The sequence below is a fragment of the Myotis daubentonii genome, chromosome 1, assembly GCF_963259705.1.
Source record: "Myotis daubentonii chromosome 1, mMyoDau2.1, whole genome shotgun sequence".
Lineage (NCBI taxonomy): Eukaryota > Metazoa > Chordata > Mammalia > Chiroptera > Vespertilionidae > Myotis > Myotis daubentonii.
This window is the reverse complement of record NC_081840.1, coordinates 207789322-207803081: the sequence shown is the minus strand read 5'-3', so window position 1 is coordinate 207803081 and position 13760 is coordinate 207789322. Positions and strand designations below refer to the sequence as shown.

Genomic DNA, 13760 nt, shown 5'->3' with positions numbered 1-13760 from the left:
TGACTCAGACTATTTTCTGTCTAATATTTTCAATTCTCAACTTGCTTAGTTCCTTTTTTTTTTTTTTAAATGTCCTAAAGACATTGCTCATAGTTTTGCTGTTTCCTTTTTGGCCAGTTTGCTGGTATTTCTTTAAAAACAAAACAAGTCTGGGGAAAATACTGCTTCCTGGCATAGGAGAGGGCAAACAGAAGTTTCTCTTTTTATTTCACTAACCAGCTTTTGGCCACATTTGGGCTGAGGCAGTTAGAACTTCATGATAGGACAGAAGTAGAAACCCGGACAGAAGTCAGAGCTGAAGGCCTCGCTCTTGAATCTCTCTGTCTGTCATGTGAGGTAGGCGATTCCCAGTCTTGGCGACGGCTACCATATTTTCCCTGGGTTCCCAGAAGAAGACCTGGCTGTATGGCCACCTATTGTGGCCTAAACCAAAATTCTGCCCTTTAGAAATTATATAAATGACAAAGTCAAAGGAAGGGACTGACTTTCCCTCCCACAATCTGCCAACTACTGAATAGATTACCAGAGCGTCCCAGCTCAGAGAGATTTTTATCTGCTAAGATCTTCACAAACACTGAATTGCCTTAAAAGATGAACTGACTAAATCGAATATATTTAAAGGTAAGGTTTATTTTTATTTTTTTTTAAACTCTGAGAGGAGGAATGGGATGAATTCCTGTCTCTTTCTGAAAGCCCACTTAAGTGAATTTTGGTCCATGAAGTTCAAAAAAAAATATGGGTTCTACTTTTCTACCTAACTCTACAAATTCCTAAATCTTTCCTAAACATAAATAAATAAGGGGACACTCGCAGTCCCTCCTACCTCGGGAGGACTCCAGCTCCTCTGGAAGGCGTGGCTCCCACAATCAACGCTATCCACTGACATGTGGGGGCGGCTCCACCAGGTGGTTTGTCACACCTGAGCTCAGATAAAAGTTCTCTGTGGTCAGATTATCAGGATACTCTTGGGGAAGACAGATTATAAGTACAGTCTTCAGTTTTAGCTCTCCTAGGTCAGATTTAAATCGTCCAACATCGAGAGAGATTCATTGTGCAGATGCATTTTGAGTGGCTTGAAGTGCAGCTGGCAGTCACTGCATTGGGGGTCACGTTCCCTCCCAGAGCGCTGCCTGCGGAGGAACCCGGGCGTCCGGCGATGCTACCTGCTCCTTGCCTGGCCCTGGCAAAAACGATTTTGGACATCACTGATGATGTCTGGAATTAGTTGGGGTCTAAATGCATGGCTTCTCTTCTTCTTTGTGTTACTCTGGTTTCAACAATGGACTATCACGGTCTCCTGTTCTCAGAGTGAACTTTAAAGGGCCCTCCATTTCTGGATTTGGGGACTGGGGAACCCACGTGGTCCCAGAGCGCCTCGTTTCTTTGAGAGGGAAAAAGAAAGAGAAGGGAGGACTTTGCTTTGGTTTTTATTTCTGTTTCCATCTTGCTGCTTAAGCTTCTGCTGGAACAAAGCTCTATGTAAGCATTACAGGAGAGACCTCAGGGTCTAGCTTACCATTTCATAAGCGCCTATAGAATATATTAGGGTTTTAAATGGTTTTCCCTATATTTTTCTTTTGAAAGAGGAAATTCAGAGGTACCTGACAAAAATGAAGTAAAATGATTCTGAGAATCTTAGGATACAAAGTATATAGTGATTTATATATTTTATTCCTTAATCTTAATATAAAATACCTTATTTTCTTGGTTCCAAGATTCCATCAACTGCACTATCAACTTGCAGGTTTATAGAAAGTAGAAATAACCACATCAAACACACATGCATCACTAAGCGCAGTTGTTGGATGCATCCACAATTCATAACCTAGCGCAGTATGAAAAGATGGGTGTCTTAGACTTAAAGCCCTGTGATTTTTTTTTAATGGGGAGATTGGCTCAGTTCATGTAGAAAGCATTTAAGCCAGGTCTTTACACAAAGAGCATGTGCTGTAATGAAGTTTCTCCTGGTGGAATGCCACCCTCCTTCTCCGCAAACTCTCCCGGAGTTAAACCTTTCCATTCTCTCTCTTTTTATTTATTTTTTTCTAATACATTTCCAAATGAGAGAAACCCAGAGCTTCGCATACCTTTTCTAGCGCTTCTTTAAACATGCTTTGGCACCTGCTTGTATAATTATATTGACCCCTGAAGACAAAGATGGTCACAGTTTGGCTTTTGCGGCCACAGGAGAAGCGGTGAGGGTGCTGGCATGCACGCTGCTGGCGGAGGGCGAGGGACAGTTTTCCGAGCGAGCGCGGTAGCGCCCCCACGCGGCGGAGCGGCCCAGCACGCGCAGAGCCCATGGCGCTGATCCCGGTCCATTTTTGTCTCCGCTCTCTCCACACTCAGGAGCACGAGTATGTTTGACATGCGGTGTGAGGAGGAGGCTGCAGTGCAGCCGCACAGCAGGGCCCGCCAGGAGCAGCTGCAGCTGATCAACAGCCAGCTGCGGGAGGAGGACGACAAATGGCAAGATGTGAGTGGCGGCCGGGGCGGGGTGGGGCGGCAGCGGGAGGCTGCCCGGCGCGGTGGGTTAGGGGCCCTTTGAAGCAGAAAATCCGGTGGGGTGGGTAGGCCTGGATTTGAAAGCCATGCAGGGGAAGGGAGCATCTAGAGGATTTCAAACAGGGACACAGTAAATGCGGGCAGTAAAGGAAGGTTAAAATAGCAACATGAAGGGTGAGGAGTAAATGACAGACAAAGAATCAGCAAGTATCCTAGGAGGATGGCCACACAGGAGCGGGGAACCCACGGGAAGCAACTGGCACGAGATGTAGAATTGAGGAGGCACGTCTTTTGAGATTATATATTTGACATTAATGATGATGATGATGAAAACGATCATTACCAACATTGAAAGCGTATCAGTAACAGGCACTAAGTGCTGTGCATGTAATAATTCTTTAATCCTCTTAGTAACTTGATGAGCCAGCAACTATTACCATCGTCCTCAATCCCACAGATGAGTTCCAGGACAGCTGAGTAACTTGCCCAAAGTCACACAGCTAGTGAGTGAGAAAGCTAGGGAAGGAAGGCTGCAGAGTGTGACGTGTGTGTGGGGGGGGGGGGGGGGGCTTGAGATTGTCGGGGAAGAACTTAAAGGTAGGTATGAGGGGAGGGAGAGTGGATTGTTTCATTCAGTCCTCACAGAGCACTCCAAGATAGCAGTTGCAAACCTGACTCTACCATTAGTCAATGAATTGTCATGATAATTGTGTCTACAGTGTATTGAGCACTTCCTAGGTGCCTGGTACCTTCTATGCACTGTCTCATTTAACTCTCACAATGAGCTTGTAAGAGTAGGTGTTAATATCATCCCTGTTTTAGAGATGAGGAAACTGAGGGGCAGAGAGGCTGAGAAGTGTGATTCCAAAGCATGGAAGAGGGAGAGCTGGGGTCATGTCCCAAGCTGCAGTCCCATCCATCTGACTCCAGAATCGTAACTCTTCGTCCTTAGGCTGTAATTGCCGGTAGGTTTTGTGGTGAGGTTGTTATAAGGATCAGAAAAATTAATACATACCGAATTGCAGTTTCTGTGAGACCCCAAAGCTGATTTTTTTCCTGCCTTTTCGTTCTTCCCTGAGGGCATAGAGTAGGTCTGTGGTTAATTCCTACCATTGTACTGTCAACAAGTCCACTCACAATGCAGAAATCATAAAAAGCAAGAAATGACGTTTTTTACAATCCCCTGTGAGGCAATACTTTAACATTTGGAAACTGCCATGGGATATGACTGCAGATTTCACATTGCCATGTTTAAATAAACGTGTTGCCCTGCTCCGGGAGGCGTCCTGTTTTCGGGGCATTCCTATTCCAACCAGCCCTCCGCTGGATTGGGTGGGAATGCCCTAGCATGGTGCCTGGCCCATAGTCAGTGCCCACTAAACTCTGAAAAGTAGAAATGGAATTTTAAAAGCCTGAAAAATATGTTTTATCTCCGCCAAACCCACCCCCACAGGACCTGGCTCGGTGGAAGAGCCGTAGAAGAAGTGCTTCTCAGGACTTAATCAAGAAAGAGGAAGAAAGGAAAAAAATGGAGAAATTAATGGCTGGAGAGGATGGGACAAGTGAACGGAGGAAAAGCATCAAAACCTACAGAGAAATTGTCCAAGAAAAGTGGGTCCTTTCTGTTGTTGTTGAATGTACAATATTATCTAGATGTGTTTTTGCTAAAAATTGTTGGTTACCACAGAGGCTCCTGTGCTGTCTCTGCAGCTCCCTGAAGTTTTTGTGACTGTCCTTGACCTCTGTATTGCTTCTCTCTCCCATGCCCATGCTGCAGAGAGCGGAGAGAGAGGGAGCTGCATGAGGCGTATAAGAACGCGCGGTCCCAGGAGGAGGCGGAGGGGATCCTGCAGCAGTACATCGAGAGGTTCACCATCAGCGAGGCTGTCCTGGAACGCTTGGAGATGCCAAAAATCCTGGAAAGAAGCCATTCAACGGAGCCAAACTTCTCCCCCTTCCTGAACGACCCCAACCCCATGAAATACCTGCGGCAGCAGTCACTGCCTCCCCCCAAATTCACTGCCACTGTGGAAACCACCATCGCTCGTACCAGCATTCTGGATGCCAGCATGTCAACAGGCAGTGGGTCTCCAAGCAAAACTGTCGCTCCCAAAGCAGTGCCTATGCTGACACCCAAGCCTTACTCCCAGCCCAAGAGCTCTCAAGAGGTTCTGAAGACCTTTAAGGTAGGGTGAGTCCCTGACGAGCAGAACCCACGCTGCACTCCAGGTAGTAGGTGGAAAGAAGCCTCTTGCCTCAGGAAAATGCAGTTATTTTCTCCCGTCTGCAAAAGAAAATGCAAACAAAAGCAAAATGTGTTCACACTTACAGTCGTGACATTTACGTGTCTCTAAGGTTTGGTTTGCAAATGGTTAGGGAGAGATGGTTCCCCCCAATTCCTGCTGTTAATATTGATGGGCTCCAAAGAGATTGATGGTTGAGTTATTTCCATGAGCAAAGTCTATGTCCTAACTTGATATCATGGCATGGTCTCTCTGTATTAGCGTTCACAGACCCTAATTTAGTAACACCCTAGGTATCTCTAACTATCTGGAGGTATTGCCAACCCTTCAAAACAAAATTTTAATTGCCTTCGTTTAAATAGAAGTGTGTACAGTTACATCTCTTTCAGGGACTAATTGACATTACATCCAAAAAGATGGCAACAGTTGAAAAAAAAATACAGGGAACACATGGAAATAGGGGGATGTTCTTAGTCCTAGAATGAAATGGGTTTTTGAAATATTTTTAAGTGGAAAGAAACTAGGCCGTTGGTTGGTTTGTTGTTTTTTTACCAACAAATATGTAAAATAATGTTCCAGAACCAAAGACGTATAACTAGCAAACATCTTTTCACTTTCTCAAATTCCAGTGTTTTCCCTCACATCATGAGAAGGCACTAACACTTTGTCTTAAGCTCTGTTGACTACAAAGGAAAGTCAGTTCTCACTGTCCCTGCACGCCACATGGGTTGGTAATAGAAGACAGCGGTGGAATTCATCACTAGCAGACATGGGCATGTGACTGTGAAGAAAGTTTGCTTAACCAAACTAATTGAGCAAAGTGCTGCCAGCTATCTTCCTGTTGAATTTCAGAGGGGACCAAACCACACTTCCTGAGTTTTGCTTAACTCACTCTTTAAAGAATGTCTCTTTAAAACCTGTGCCTTCGGCTTTGATGACACAGAGGAAAATGTCGAGTCCGTTTCATCTGGGTTGAATTGAGATGTTTGTCCCTTGAAAGGCTGGGGCTGTGTCTTTGTTGTTCACAGCTTCGTCCTGAGAGCCTGGCAGAGGTGCCCAGGAGGACACAGTAGGCACTCAGCAGGTGTTTATTGAATAAATACGTGAATTTTTTCCTGAGAAGAGGAGTTATTCACCGTGCAGGCTCATGCACGCACGGATAGGCACTTTTCCCCTATATGCTCGGCAGCTCACCCAAGCCCGGCCCAGCTCCCCTTCACCGAGGACCCCCAATGATGTACTGTCTCAGTATTTCATGGAGAAAGGTTTGATGTTGCAGTGATTCGGAACAAGAGTAGGGTGAGCCGTATTTAACTGCCAAGGCATATGATCAGGTCATGTAGATGTCCACTTCTCTTCACTGATGAGAATATAATCATTTAAACAGAAGAATTGGGCCCTGAGAAAACCCGCTTCCTTCCCTTTGTGGCAAGACTGGGTAGAGGCCTCAGGAAGAGCCTTGATGGAGCGGGGGATGGAGCAACTTGAGTAGAAGTCCTCTTAAAGCTGGGCTCAGTCTTCACCACCAGTGAGCCCGTGACTCATCCCAAGCATGTCAAACTGGCGGCCGGCGGGCTGCATGCGAGTTTGACATGCTTGTTAGGCCTTAGCAGCTCTCAGCCTTATTCACAGCCCCACCACTGAGTGGGTGGACCCACTTGTGGTCAAGGGTAATATGTAAATAAATAGCTGTTACCAGATAATGCCAGAACAGAAGCTAAGCGGTGCATGTGTGTGAGTGAGTGTTTGTGTGTGTGTGTGTGGGGGGGGGGGGGGGGGGCGGGACGCAGAGATAAGGAGTTGGGAATACAGGCTCAGTTTCCCAGTACAACAGAATGAAGAGTAAAGGAAGATTAAGTGAAATAGTTTAAGGCAGTGTTTTTCTTTTCTTTTTTTAAATTGATTTTAGAGAGAGAGGGAGAGAGGGAGAAACATCAATCAGCTGCCTCCTGCACACCTCCCACTGGTGATCGAGCCAGCAACCTGGGCATGTGTCCTGACCGGGAATCAAACCGATGACCCGTTCATAGGTCAATGCTCAACCACTGAGCCACGCCGGCTGGGCAGGGTTTTTCGCCTGTAAGTTGCCACCTATTTCTATGTTATGAAACCAATTTATTGGTTTGGAATCAACATTGAAAATAAATGAAGATTTCAGAAGGCCTACTAATAATAATGACTAAGATTCCCATACTTAAAATGGTCAGGAACAGTTCTAAACTCTGGACATAGATTAATCCATAAAATCACCATAGTAGCACCATCAAGGAGATACTATTATTGTAAATTTTGCAGCTGAGGGGTTGAGATTGAGGATTACATGGCTGGTAGGTTGTCAAGTCAGAATGTAGCCTGAGGTCCTTGAACTACAGAGCGTCCGCTAACAGTTATTTTACATACGGGCTCAAACCTCAAGTCGGAGACTTCCAGATGCCTGTCAACAAGCCCAACTAACCACCTCTCTGCCCCTCCTTTCCTGCTCTCACTGCCTTCCCTACACCCAGGTGCAAAACAAAAATATTTTAATGTGCATGGCTGTTTTTCTTGAAAAAAAAATGGGATTATAAAATTAACTGGAAGTAGAGATTTACTGTACTATAGCAAGCATTAGGTTCCCTGCCACCCATGATTGTGTCAAAAAAGTACCCATTTCCCCCTACTCCCCAGAATAACCTGTATAATAGTCCTGATCTGTGGTGGGTTCTACCTAATTTATATGCTAACCAGTAAAGAAAACCTTCAAAATTGTGGAATAACAGAACTTAAATGACAAATTACTGGAACCCAAATATGTGGCATGTATTTATACATATAATAAAAAGCTAATATGCTAATTAGACCAGATAGTGGAACGACCTTCCCAAATGACCAGTAGGCAGGACCTCAGGACCTCGGGACCAGGAGGCAGCCAGGGTTGTGAGGGCCGAGCCCCTAGCATGAATTTCGTGCATCAGGCCTCTACTTTACACAAAAGTTTCTGTGACTTTCTTTACTTTAAAATAAAAGCACACCCTAAGTTAGGTGAACCTGAAATATAATTTAATGTGAAGTGGCCTGAGAAGGTGAATTACCTTTTAAAGAACCCCTCTAAGATAACATTTATAAAAGCCCTAATTGCCAGAGCCAATCAAAGTATATAAGAGATGTTATTCTTTGGTGGCTATGATTATCAATGGTAATGTTGTCAGGTGATTCTGAATGTGTTATTTTGTTACTCTTTCTTTGGGGAATAGCATGTTTTTGTTCATTCTGGTTTTTATAGGTAGATGGGAAAGTCAGCATGAATGGAGAAACAGTTCACAGTGATGAGGTGGAGAAGGAAAATGAGTGTGCCACGGACACACTCGTCCCCTCATTAACCAAATCCCAGATGTTCGAAGGTGTGGCCAGAGTGCACGGGTGCCCAGTGGAGCTGAAACAAGGCAGCAATAGCATTGAGATCAACATACAGAAGCCAAATTCTGTTCCCCAAGATCTGACGGTAAGAACCTCTTTGGGATAATTCCATTGTGAATGAATCTGTTTTAAAAAGAAAGTAGGGCTTAATAATGACCAATTCTTTCTACATGGATTTATTTGCTAGGGCTGCCCTAGCAAAGTTCCACAAACTGATTGGCTTAGACAACAGAAATTAACTGTCTCAGAGTCTTGCTGGCTAGAAATCCAAAAATCAAGGTGTTGGCAGGGTTGGTTCCTCCTTTGGCTGTGAGGGAGAATCTGTCCCGTGCCTCCTGCTGGCTTCTGGTGTCGCAGCAGTCTCTGGCACTCCTTGGCTTGTAGATGCATCCCCCTGATCTCTGCCTTCATCTTCCCAGAGCCCTCTCCCTGTGAACGTGACTGTGTCCAAATCTTCCCTTTTTATAAGGACACCCATCATACTGGATTAGGGGCCCTCTATGGAACTCTTCGTAACTACTTACACCTGCAACAACCCTATTTTCAAATAATATCACATTCTGAGGGGCTAGGTAAGGGTCATGATTTCAACATATGAATTTGGAGTTGGGGAGGCAGGGGGAAGGGAAAGCACAGTTCAAATCTAACCAGTGGATATAGTATAGATGGTGTAATATAAAATATGAATAGAAAAACTTGTCACATTTTTGGGGCCAGTTGTTGTAGAAAAATAAATCAATCTCTCACAAACCTTTTTTTTCCCTTTCTGTTTGTTCAGGACCCCATCAGACTTGTTAATCAATTTGAAAATAACCACTGCCCTCAGAACCTGGCTTTCCATCCTTGATAATGTGTATAAAAGGGCAGCTTTCTTATTAATTAAAAAAAAAAAAAACTTGCCCTGGCTGGTTTTGCTTAGTGGATAGAGCATCAGCCTGTGGACTGAAAGGTCCGAGGTTCAATTGGATCAAGGGCGCATGCCCAGGCTGTGGGCTCGATCCCCAGTGGGGGGACATGCGGAAGGAAGCCAATCGATGATTCTCTCTTATCATTGATGTTTCTGTCTCTCTTTCCCTCTCCCTTCCTCTCTTAAATCAATAAAAATATATTTTAAAAATAAGTAAACAAACAAAAATTCATTCATAATCAAATTAAATTCAGAGTAATTAGAAGCACCATTGAATGGCCAAGCTGATAAATGTAGGCTAACTCAAGAACAGCAGAAAAGAAAACTCAAAAGAATATTGTATTTTCCCCTTTGGCGTATAAAATACTATCAGGAAGATTCCGCCTTCTTAGATTCCACACCAGAAAGGCTCCTGCTGATCAAACCCAAACTTCCACCAGCTCAGACACAGGCCAGCTTTTGGGGTGCAAGCTGGACGCTGCTCAACCCCATTTGTTCTCACCAGAGGCTGATGTCTGCAGTTTTAATTTATAGCCTTTGGGTTGGAATTCCAAAGGATGGGGAAAACTGTCATGATTTTTCCCCAGCGCCTAGAAAGGTTTGGTCATGAGGAAAACTTGTCTCCCAGCTCCAGGGCTGAGTAGATGAGATGACCCAGCTAGCTAAGCCTTCCCCCTCTCCCCCCACGGGTATTCTTTTTCTTATCTCTGGCATTTGTCTTTTGAAAAATAAAATATGTTTTCTTAGAGAGCTGGGAGGATGTAATTCTTCCCCACAGAGCTCAAGCCCTATGAGATTCCGATTGGAATAGACCAGAATAATTTCCTCACCATGGCAACAGGTTCGCTGGTCTCCAGGAGCAGGGTTTTATGATCCAGGGAAATGCTGAATCTCTCGACCTGGAATTTCATTTGACTTTTCCTGTGCATGTTACCCTCTCTGAAGAGTTCTTACAAATCACCATGAGGTGAAACATTGAGTTCTCCTAGTAAGAGTCCACATTAGCTTATGCTCTTAAAATTTCTTTAAATATGTTTTCATTGATTTTAGAGAGAGGGGGAGGGAGAGTGAGAAGAACATGGATTGGCTGCCTCCTGCACAACCTCTACTGGGGATCAAACCCACCACCCAGGGAGGTGTCCTGACCTGGAATCGAGCCAGCGACCTTTTTGGTGCCCAGAACCATGCCCAACCGAGCCACACCAGCCTGGGTGACTTATGCTCTTACCTTTAACTGAGAAGTTCCCAAAATTAATTAGACATTACAGTGTTGGAATTGCTTTTCTGGGACAGTCATTCTGCCCTTATTTCTCTTTTGCCACACTTCCTGATGAGGGTTTTCTAAGTCCCCTTCAGAAACCTCTTCCATTCCATTCCTCGGGTCGCTGGCCCTTTACACGCGCTGTGGAGCACAGCTCTTTCTCACTGTGCCTTGGAAAAGCAATCGTGTAGGTGCCACACGTGTCCCCCGACACTTGCCACATCACAGAAATACACAGGGTTTACTCAGGCCCAGCACATGACCTATGAGAGCAAGTCCTGGGGGCTCTGCTGACCAGCAGGCCTCTCTCCCCCTCACCAACTCTGCCCTCTGAGACCATGTTGTTGTTTGAGTTTGGAAACCCGCCCCCTGGCTGAACAGGTTTCATTCCTGACAGAAATTAAAGGAATAGGTGAAGAGAGCAGATGGCATAAGGCCTAAACTTCCTAAAGCAACTATTTAATCTCTCTTGTTCTAAGCTTTTAACTCTTGGGGCAGCGGGGGGGAATGGGGGGACGTTAGCTATCCTGCACAGAGACTATGGCCTTAAGTACATGACTCCTAAAGCAGAAGAAAGGGGTATTTTGTGTGTTTGTTTTTAGAGCAGTAAAAGCTCCCTTAAAAAAAACTATGCTCATTCTCAATAATTATTAAGTTTCTTATTTTCAATGGTCAAAATAAAAAGAAAATTGCCTGTTCTCTTTCAATGCAATGCATTTTCCACTTTAACCTGGTTATGCAGCTAAACTCTATAAGGGCAAAGAGAGGATGGATTGAAAGATTTCACATTGACTGCGTAGCCACCCAAAACATCTTATTTTAAGAGAAGCAAAATGAGGTGATCTGAAAGAAATCAGGTTATTTCAGAAGTTTATGCAGTTTATAGCAAGGCAAACCCAAACAAAACGGTGGCCGTGTGAACTTTCCCCTGGAAACCGGCCTGATGCTGGCAGCCTCGGGGGCAAGTCCAAACTACTGGAAACGCCTGCAAGTCTCTCCTCTGTGTCTCTTCCTTGGAAAACTGCCCAGTTTGGAGTAATTTCTAGTTTAATAAACTCTAGTGGTTCCAATGGTCATTTATTTTCCCTGTCTCTAGTATATTTTAGGCCCCTGAATTCACTATGGCAGGGCCTCTCTCTTTATGTTCTGGGTAGATAACTACTGGGGTGTATCTATTAGACTCGAAGCCAAGTTGTTAGCTGTACTGCATTAAATGTTGGCTCATTACTAAAACACTCTTCATGCTTACCTACAATTTGACACCGAAAGTTTTCCATCCAGAATGTGTTGTTCCAGAAGACATTTTAAAAGAATCTCTTCTCCAATCAACCTGCTGCTTATCATACTTCCTTTTCCATATTCCAAAGAAAGCATTTCTTGACTGTGTTACAGCCAGTTGGTATTCTTATCAAAACAGTAGGATTGATTGGTGATGGCAAAATACGGTGACCAGCTTGAAATATGGGGCTGCTTGGGCTTGATACCAGCTTGGACCTGGTTTGCTGTTTCTAACTCATTTGCCCTATTCTGTCAAAGGAATAGTGTTCTTCTTTTTAAATAGTGTCTTTCTTCCAAAAACTGCATTCCCAACAGATACACTTTTTACAGAGGAGTAGCCTCACCCACCACTAAAATGTCACAGTTCCTTCAGGGCGAGCTGGAACTAGTCAAAGGGCACAGCCACAGTAGGCAGGGGCATTCATTCAGACCAGAGCAGCAGAGAAGGGTGGCCCTGGACTCCAGGAACACAGGAGTGTCAACCTCTTGTGCCAACAGGACCACATTGTGCGACATTATGTCATCACTTCAGTTTCCTTCTACCTCCTCTTTCTCATTGGAAACTCTTGGGACCATGGCTCTCTTACTTTAGAAATAGATCATAAATTAAGTTAGGCTTGCTATCATTGTTATCATTGTTACTCTCTATGTCTACTGATAAGAGCAACTCCAGATCATACTCCATTGAGTCATCTCTAGGTAATGAGGTTGTGATGGCAATGACCTCGCCAGTGGTTGCCTATTCACGACAAGGACCTACTCTGTGCCACATTTTTGAAATAGAAAGAGAAACTCATAAACTTTCTGGGAAAGCACTTTTCACAAAGCAACTCGAAAAGTATATAAAACTATATCTAACTGCTAGGTAATAGGGTCAAAAGAGTAGAAGGGATGTAAGATTGCAAAGAACAGGTAAGATCATTACGGGTTGGGGTTTGTCGGGAAGGTCTTATGTGGGATGTGGATTTCTTAACGGTTAGTGTAGGCTTTGCATTGAAATGGAGGAGGGCAGCAGGCCATCCCATATGCCGGGAATATCCCGCCATTCCCGTATTCCACATGTTGGCATAGCAGAAACAAAGGCACAGACAGTGGTGAGGAGCCCACAGGAGGGGATCACGGGGCTGCGGGGTCATGAGGGGGACTCCAAGTAGAGGGACAGGTTTCCTGTCTCCTCCTGCTCATCTCTAAGATAGTTCCCAGTGGAAACTGAACACTTTTTTTCTCATTTTAAAATATTGGCTTCTGTAAGGAAATCATGCCATAGCACAAATAGACTCCTAGAATCCAGGATTGGAAGAGAATTTGGTAGGTCTTCTAATCTGAGAATAAATTTATCTTGTTCAGTGACCTACAGAAAGATGTTTTATATCTCCCTCAAAGCTATCCCAGTGTGTTCTTGATCCCCTGTACATTGTATTTGTGCTTGAATCTCTTATTTCATTAATGGTACAAAAATGGTCCTTTCCTAAGATGCCTAAAATACTCCATGCACTAGGTCAAAGATCAAACCCCACCTGAGCAAGTTAAACTGGCAGAGCCTCAGTTTATATGTAAAATAAAGATAATAATAATATTGGGAGAATTCATGTATATGGAGCACTTAGCATGATATTAAAGCAACTCATAGACAGAGGTGCCCTTAAGTTAATTTAATATTGTCATACAACAAAGGAGAGAGAGTTAAATTACATTTTTCAAAAGCCTGAAAAAGTGATAGGTGTAAAGTTTTTTTACATTAAATTAGATCATCAAAATTAGTGTCTTGAGCAGGTGTGAAATTCATACAGGTGAGATGAACTCCCTGCCATCTTCCAGCTCCACTTGTCAGTCATTCCAGTTGTAACTCTGACACACATGTGGACGTGAACAGCTTTTCCCAGAAGATGATCGCCCTTGCACTTGCTCCCATGATTCTTCCTGCAGCTCCTTTTGCTTCTCGTCTTCTTCACTTTTTCCCAATTCTGGCTTCCCTCTACCATTTCCACCCCCAGGGCGCCCACCGGTTGATCTCTTTGTCACTCCATCTCATGACTCTTGATCCAACTCATCTCAAATCTTGCCGCGTCCCCTGCTGGCCAGGCCTTCCCTCCCACCAGGTTTTCAGCAATTCTCCCTCATTGACCAAGGGCCGAACTCAGCGATTAGATGCACAGCCTACTTCACCTGC

The 13760-nt window shown here is 44.4% G+C and overlaps 1 protein-coding gene across 20 annotated transcripts in view; it reads left to right on the top strand.

Annotated features, from left to right (window-relative positions):
• Positions 1–13760, top strand: part of LIMCH1 (LIM and calponin homology domains 1) — a 320528-nt gene that overhangs the window by 266666 nt on the left and 40102 nt on the right. For all 20 annotated transcript variants that reach the window (XM_059672538.1, XM_059672529.1, XM_059672500.1 and 17 more), the window contains 4 exons: positions 2350–2476; positions 3959–4116; positions 4283–4691; positions 8011–8229. In XM_059672538.1, coding sequence (XP_059528521.1) covers positions 2350–2476; positions 3959–4116; positions 4283–4691; positions 8011–8229 — 913 coding nt within the window. The remainder of the gene's footprint in view (positions 1–2349; positions 2477–3958; positions 4117–4282; positions 4692–8010; positions 8230–13760) is intronic.